The following is a 7843-nucleotide window of genomic DNA, read 5'->3' on the forward strand; positions in this document are numbered from 1 at the left end:
GGGTGGGCTAACAAAAACAGGATGCATTTCAATACTGACAAGTGCAGGGTGCTGCACTCCGGCAGTAATAACCAGCAGCACACTTATAAGTTGGGAAACTCCCTTCTTGAGAGCACGGAGGCAGAAAGGGATCTTGGAGTCATTATTGACTCCAAGATGAACATGGGCCGACAATGAGAGGTTACGGCTGGCAGGGCTAACCGGACCTTGTCGTGCATCCACAAGTGCATCTCAAGCAGGGCCAAGTAGGTGATCCTCCCCCTCTACGCGACACTGGTCAGGCCACAGCTGGAGTACTGCGTCCAGTTCTGTGCACCCCATTTCAGGAGGGACATGGACAACACTGAGAGGGTCCAGAGGAGGGTGACACGCATGATCCAGGGACAACAGGGCAGACCCTACAATGAGAGACTGTGGGACCTGAACCTATTCAGCCTTCACAAGAGAAGGCTGAGGGGGGACCTGGTGACCATCTATCAACTCACTAGCAGGAACCAGAAGGGTTTGGGGGAGACCTTGTTTCCCCTAGCACCTCCTGGCATAACAAGGAATAACGGCCACAAGTTGTTGGACAGTAGATTTAGATTAGACATCCATAAGACCTACTTCACAGTTAGGGCGGCTAGGATCTGGAACCAACTTCCAAGGGAAGTGGTGCTGGCTCCTACCCTGGTGGGTCTTTAAGAAGAGGTTTGATGCCTACCTGGCTGGAGTCATTTGAGCCTAGTTTTTCTCCTGCCCAGGCAGGGGGTCGAGCTTGAAGATCTACAAGGTCCCTTCCAACCCTATTTCTATGATTCTATGATTCTATGAAACAGGTATGGATAAACTATAGAGACACATTGGTCATCCAATCTTCATTAAGTCATCTCCCTGCTGAGCTCAACTTTTGTCAAAGCTGGAAGGAAAAGAAGATTGTTCTTCTCCCTTTTCTTAGCAGCACATGGAGCTTTTAAAAGAAGACAAGATCTTTCTGAAAAATGCATTTCCATCCAGCTTCTGGAACAAAATCAATGGTCTTTGTTTACAAGGAATTAGATTAAATGATCATAGCAGTCCTCCTGGCCTTTACAGCCTATAAAAAAGAATTTGAATACACTGGAATAAAGAGAGGCTGCTTCTCTATCAAAGCAAACCATCTTAGTGGTTCTCTCAGAGTGGATTGACTGAAATGTCCAGGGCTGCATCTCAGAAAAGGGGCCTAGACCCCAAATAGCTTTCAGACAGTGTGGAGAAGCAGCCCCATAGTGTCGGAGCATCTTCATCGGCAAACCAGGGAAAATACCAGATTGTGTTCCTTGTACACAGAACTTCAAGCCTGTGCCACAGGCATGTTCATTTAGCCAGGGAGACCCAGTAATGTAAATCTTCCCCTCCTTCTCACAGTATCCTTGTGTCTTGAAGAAGACAGAGAATACCATGCTGGTCATGGAAATTAAGATGTAATACATGGAGCTCTATTGGCTTCCAAAGCTACTGACAGCAGGCCACGTGATGCATGGTGCTCCAGGAAAGACTCCATTTCAATGCCTAGATAAGCAAAGGTTTCCTAGTAAAGCCTTTTGACCAAAGTATCTGTCTATCACAATGCAAAAATCCTAAAGCATGCATAGCTAGTTTGTACTACTGTATCTCAGATCTCCCACCACCAAACAGATGCTGGAGAGTCAGTAGATGAGTTCTTTAGGGGCAACCCTTAAATAGTGTAAAAGGGCAAACAGTAGGGCCCCGAGAATATTTCCTCATAAGTTGTCACTTAACTAGTACCAAGTTTTAGGGCTAATTCTCAACCAGGGTGCCATGGTACTTGGGGTGCTGCAAGATTCTTTTAAAGATGCCGCAGAGTGCAGTGCAATATTAGCACTCAATGCTAGAATGCAGTATTAGCAAACACTTACATGTACTTCATAAGATAAACCCAGAGATTTAAAATAGGAATCCATAGTGCCAAAAACATTTGACCTGTTGTGGTCTTCCTGAGTTCTTTGCAACAGAAGAATTGCTTGATTATTTTTCCATAATCAAGAAATGACTGAAGGCCAAGAGCTGGCATTTTCCAAGAGGTATTTTTAGTCTAACAAGGGGTGCTTTGAATCTAGAAATGATTAAAACTGCTGTTTTAAGGGGTAGTAAAATAGCATCTTAGCTGTTATGAGAACTGTTGTGCTTGAATGGCAGCTGAATATAATGCTTCATAAGTTTCTTTTTCAACCTTTAGCAATCTGACTCCTAGTTCTTTCCTTAATGATACATTATGATTCCTATGCTGGTAGAACCCAGTAAACCTCTGTTAAGTTACATGCAGTCAGGACTGAGAGCCCATTACTCTAGAGTTGTACAAACATATAGGAAGATGTTTCTGCTAGATGGGTGAATGAACTGGCTGAGAATCGCAAGCAGATACCCATTCTTTATTATTTATAATGACAGTCTCAGGATAATTCCTCTCTTTGTTCATACTGTAAATCATTTCTGTGTTCCTGTGGTAAACCCTAGTTTCCATGGGAGGAAAATCTTCAACCTTCCTTCATTCTCTTTTCACCCATCCAAACAATACCCCATGGTACCAGATTGATGATAATCAGGGTCAGCGAGTCATTTCCAGAGATTCAAGATTTTTCATACTCTTTAACGAAGTAGAAACAGGGAAATGGCTTTCAAGTAAATGATAACATAACAGTTGGTTTTGTATATTGAAGAAGTGTAAATAGCTGGACTTCCCCTTTACCTTTATATTTATTTATTACAACAACCCATTCCAGGTTGTTGATCCTCTTGAGCACAAACTGAGTTTATAAAGCCAGACCAGAACCTCCTACTTCCTAAGGGAAAACCAGATCTGTGTCTGCCTGCCAGAGCTGTAAGGATTCACTCCATTTATGTCACTTTTTACACACTGCATATCAAGGCTACCTGTTGCAACCACTGTTCCGTGACCAGGGAAAACATTGGATTTCCCTTTCCAGCCTGCCTAGTCATTTTTTTTTGATAGGCTGTAGAAGTTGTTGATGACCTCAAAAGGTTACTTCCCTCCCACCTAATATTGCACATGCTGCTCTGTAGTATTCTACCCCCAGGCAGCCTCAGAAGCCACAGATCAATCTGCAAAGTACTTCAAAACACATTCATCTAGCAATTGCAAAGGCAAAATTCCAACTTCTCTTGCCCTTGACTCCAACCATGGCTTAACCACATGCTCCTTTTGTGCCTAATGGAGAGGTCACAACCTGAACATATACAATGATATTATAGTCAAGGCCTTAAAGTGGATTATGAGGACACTATAGAGCTAGCAGTTGGTTAATGCACCCAAGTCATGAATCACACCACTTGAAATGATTCAAGGAGGGGAAAGCATCATCATCATCATCATAATAATAATAATAATAATAAAGTGGCAGTCCAACTCAGAGATAGGCTTGAGAGCCCTACTAAAACTTGAGAGACTATGATTTCTATTCCTAGAACTGCCAGTAAACACAATAACAAGGACCATGTTTTATACCCCATCCTAAGAGTTGTACTGTACAAGAACTGAGAAGTAAACAGCACGGGTCAGTCCTGTACAGTGTAGTCAAAAGTTGCCAGCAGATGAACGTGGCTCATGAGAAGCCTGCAGCAGGTCTGGCAGTCTTCACTAAATTTATCATTACAGCTACAGGCTCCCATCTCAAAAGGAACCAAATATGTGATGTTTGTTTCTGTGGAAGAATGGGAGGAGACTAATGGTAAAGGAGTGTGGGTGGGAGTGGCAGGGGGGAGGAAGAGAATCAAACCTCGCTGGCTTTTCAGAAACCTGCAGAAAATCATCTAAATAGAGTAATTCAGACCTCAAATACTGTGCACTGCTTTGACAATCTGCTGGTTTATGGCATACTTAACGAAGTAGTCTTACATTTGCTAGTCTGAAATGTCCATTTTACTATAGACTTTCTGCTACTTTGCTAGGACTTTAGAATTTGGACACTTGACAAAAATGTGTGTTACACATTTTTTTAAGTGTTGATTGTGCTCGTAATTTTAGAGTCAGAATATAAAATAAACATCTCTGCCCTTTCTTCCAGCAGGCAGCACAGAGATCTACTCTCCGCGTTCTATCTGACAGGTACATTTTGTCATTTTTATGAACTATAAATTGCTTTATGAAACGTTGAGCCCTATTTATTGTGGCATATAACTCATAATCGGATTTTGTCCCCAAAGTATCTGTGAACTGGGATGTTAAACATTTTGCATGCTTGGATTTGTCATGCATGTATGGAGTTTATTACTGCAAAAATCACAGGCTTGTTGTATTTCATACAGAGTATGCAGAATCCCTTGTTGTGATACCAAATGTGAGATAAGAAACTTACTGGAGAAGGCATGAAAAATGCAGTAAATTCTGAGCTTTAGCATTTGCTGAGATATATCTATGCTCATTTTTCAGCAATAAGTGCCTCATTTATTTTGAGATGTCCTCTTCTGCCTTTTTCCAAATTCTTTCATTGGGAATTGCCCTTCTTTTGATAAAATGGGATTCTCTAGATGCTTTATGGACAAATATAATGTTTTTTCACCTTTTAGCTTTGAAGGTTTTGAGTGTGGGAGGAGTTTTATTTATTTTAACTTTTTTGGACAGCAGTGCCACTTTAGACTGATAAACAAAGGGACAAATCCTGAAATCCTTACTCAATTTTTAGTCAGTTCTTTCTCAGGCATAACTCACATTGACTTCAGTGGGAATCTTGCAGTAAGGAATTCAACATTTGGGCCATAGTAAATATTATAGTTGGGCTGTAGGTCATTATAGATATTTACCTTAAATGACTTTTATGAAAGAGAATTGATTGAAATATAAGGTAGCTCCCAAAGACAGTCTTGATTTTTTTTCCTGTTTTGGGAATAGGGGAAGATTGTACATTTTACTGCCTGTGAAAAAGAACTAGCAGATTTACATTTATCCACAAATGAGGTACTGTGTCATGCAGGCTGACACAAAGTAAATTTCCCCATGCCTTGTTGGCAGCCACCTCTACTCTGTCTAGCCCACCCTCCCCCCGCCTCCCTGGGAATAATTGACTCTGTAAGCCAGCTCAGTCCAGGAGTTCTCCAGAGCAGAGCCTGTCACTTAGGCTGAATTATATGTTGTGCATGGATGAATAACATTTCTCTATGGTCTGAGACTGAGACCACCAAAATTATCCCTCCAGTTTACAAACACTGTTTTGTTCAGCTTTGAAAAAGAAAAAGAAGTAGAAAACTTCACCTTAACAAGCTGAGTATAACCTGCAAGATGGGAGCTAAGTCATCTCCTCTCCTTTTGGGTATGGAGGAGATGAAAGGTACACGCATATTCACCAAAACTGGCCCAAAAACAAGCAAAAAAGAGCTTAACCCATGTTATACTCATGTCCCTAAATATATGTATGCCCTTTGGGACTGTGGAGGTGTGACCATGCAGGAGTAGGAAGTGCCAGAAGAAGCTTTTACTCAACATCATCTCCTGCTAAACTGTGAAAATTCCTGGTGAATTACCCATGGCAGCTAATGCTGAATATGTAACCCTGCATTGCACTCCCACTGCTATTAGAGGGAAAGTGGAATACAAGCAGTCTCAAAGTACATAGTAGTACTGGAAAAATGGCTCCTAACCTACCATGCTGCAATGAGAGAGTGAACACCAAGCTTCCCTCCTCAATTCAGCTGGCCCAAAATTCACAGAATTTCCTATGAATTAACTCAGGTTTATTAATGATGACTGAGCACTGATACTGTGGCTTCCATTGTACAGAACAAGGAAGAAACCAAAACCTTGATAGTGTACACGCTTTGTAGGGTATGTGCAGCCATTACATTTAGATCAACCTGACTAGGGCTAGGTCAAGCTAAATGCCCATCTGTACAGGCATTCAGAGGAGCCAAATTGGGCAAAAATTGGTGGGCCCAACCTAAGTTATTTCACTGAATATGGTAAATGAACTTAAATTGGGATGAGTTAGCCCATTCTATTGAATGCCTGTAAGTATTTAGAGTGCAGCCCTAGGTCTGAGAAAGCCCTTCCAGTTGCCCCAGTCCCAGGGTTATGCTCTTTCTACCTCCCAACCCTGATCAGGCTATTTTTAGCTCCCTGACCTCCCCCACCCCTTGACACAACCCCACCAGGAAACCTACCAAGCCCCCTTCGCCAGAAAACCTGCCAGCCCCTCCCAATCTCATCCCAAGACACCGGGTATCCTGCACAGCTCCCAGTACTGGCAAACAGCTGCACACACTGCTCCCAGTCTATGTTCACACAACTTAAAGTAAGCAACATGAATTTATACCAGGCAAATAGCTGTGCATGCCCCCAGTCTTCAGCTGAGAACTGGAGGCTCCACAGATGCTAAAACACAGGATGATGGGCCAGAAATTCAGTGAGTGCAACTTTGTAGTTTCTTCTTTGTCTTTAGTGCTCCTGGCTATACTAGGGAATAAAGAGGGTAAGGGGCCAATAGTTTTCACTCTAATATTAGTGTCTGTCTTAATCTTTAGGATAAATGTATAAAGCAATCACTGGATGAGTATGATATTATTCCTATTACTTTTTATTCAAGTTGCAGCAGTGCTCAAGTAGCCCCAGTCCCAGACTCAGACCCACAGACCCCCAAAGTGGCCAAGCACTGAACAAAGAGGCAATTCTTTCCCCAAAGAGGCTGCAGTTCTAAGTAGAAATCTCACAAAGTTGTCTCATTTGTGTGAAAAATATTCCCCAAGATTTCTTAAATTTCAGTTCAGTTCTTTGCATTTTTATTTTGAAATAATTTAACAAAATACATGGAGGACCCAAAACACCACATTATTTAAAAATTTAAACCCATAGATGCCTTAAATGGATTGCTCTAAATCTTGTGTGTAGAGTGCCACAATATCGTTTAGGAGATTTATGTGCAAACACAAAGATTAGTGACCCAGAAGCATGACTGAAATAACTGTAGTGTGTTCCTCCGGAAGGTAAGTTTCTTTCCACGTGTGCTGAACATTTGGATTTTCTGTCCGGGGAAAGTGATGCTCCCTTTAACCTTTTCATTCTCTCTCCTAGTTTATTCAGATAAATTGAAAATTCCCAAGTGCTTATACAGTGCATTGTGGTTTTATGCAGATACTGAATAATCTGTGAGGTAAGATCTGCGTGCAAGGTCTTACTTCATAGAGAAGAGAAGAGAAATTGAAATTAATTTTGTACTTGTACATGTAACTTAAGTATATAATTCTCACACACACTGTATAAATACTTTGTGTGTCAGGGAAACCTTCTATATCTGGAATATCTAGAGCATTCTGTTCTTACTAGAGAGCATGGAGTCTGGCTAAGCCAGCGCTGAGACCTGCTCCCACTAACTCAGCTGGTGTTCTGCTGTTGACTGTAGTGGGACCTGATCTGGGACCAAAGTTACTAAAGTATAAAAAAAAACAGTTTTTCGTAAGCTTTTGCAGTCCATACTGCCAGCCAGAAGCATTTGTTTTGTGGGTAGCTTAACACTGAAGAATGTCCAGCTGTAAATTGCAGATGTTCACAATTATGCACAGATGTGGTACCCAGATTACTCATTAGTTCTTTTCAGAGTGAAAATCCCCCCTTGTGAGGGAGATTGTACAGCAGTTACTTCATATAACAAAATTAGTTTCAGCTTACATTGAAGTGGTGAATGACCATTTTTTTTCTTGAAATGGAGGGTGTGGGTGGCTTGGTGGGGCTCTCAGTGGTGTGGAAGCCCCCAGGAAATACCAGGCTAGTGATCACCCTTGTGAAAGGTGGGTAGGGGTGCCTTACCCCTAGCCCTCACCTTTGGGTGGGTTTGTATGACACCAGGGGTAGTTGGGG

At 41.9% G+C, this 7843-nt stretch overlaps 1 protein-coding gene across 1 annotated transcript in view; it reads left to right on the forward strand.

Annotated features, from left to right (window-relative positions):
* Window positions 1-7843, forward strand: part of AFF3 (AF4/FMR2 family member 3) — a 691724-nt gene that overhangs the window by 543247 nt on the left and 140634 nt on the right. Inside the window, exon 9 of the mRNA XM_019523849.1 lies at window positions 4065-4105. Within this exon, the coding sequence (XP_019379394.1) occupies window positions 4065-4105 (41 nt within the window). The remainder of the gene's footprint in view (window positions 1-4064; window positions 4106-7843) is intronic.

This window comes from Gavialis gangeticus, unplaced genomic scaffold (genome assembly GCF_001723915.1).
Source record: "Gavialis gangeticus isolate Ggan-Ray unplaced genomic scaffold, GavGan_comp1, whole genome shotgun sequence".
NCBI lineage: Eukaryota > Metazoa > Chordata > Crocodylia > Gavialidae > Gavialis > Gavialis gangeticus.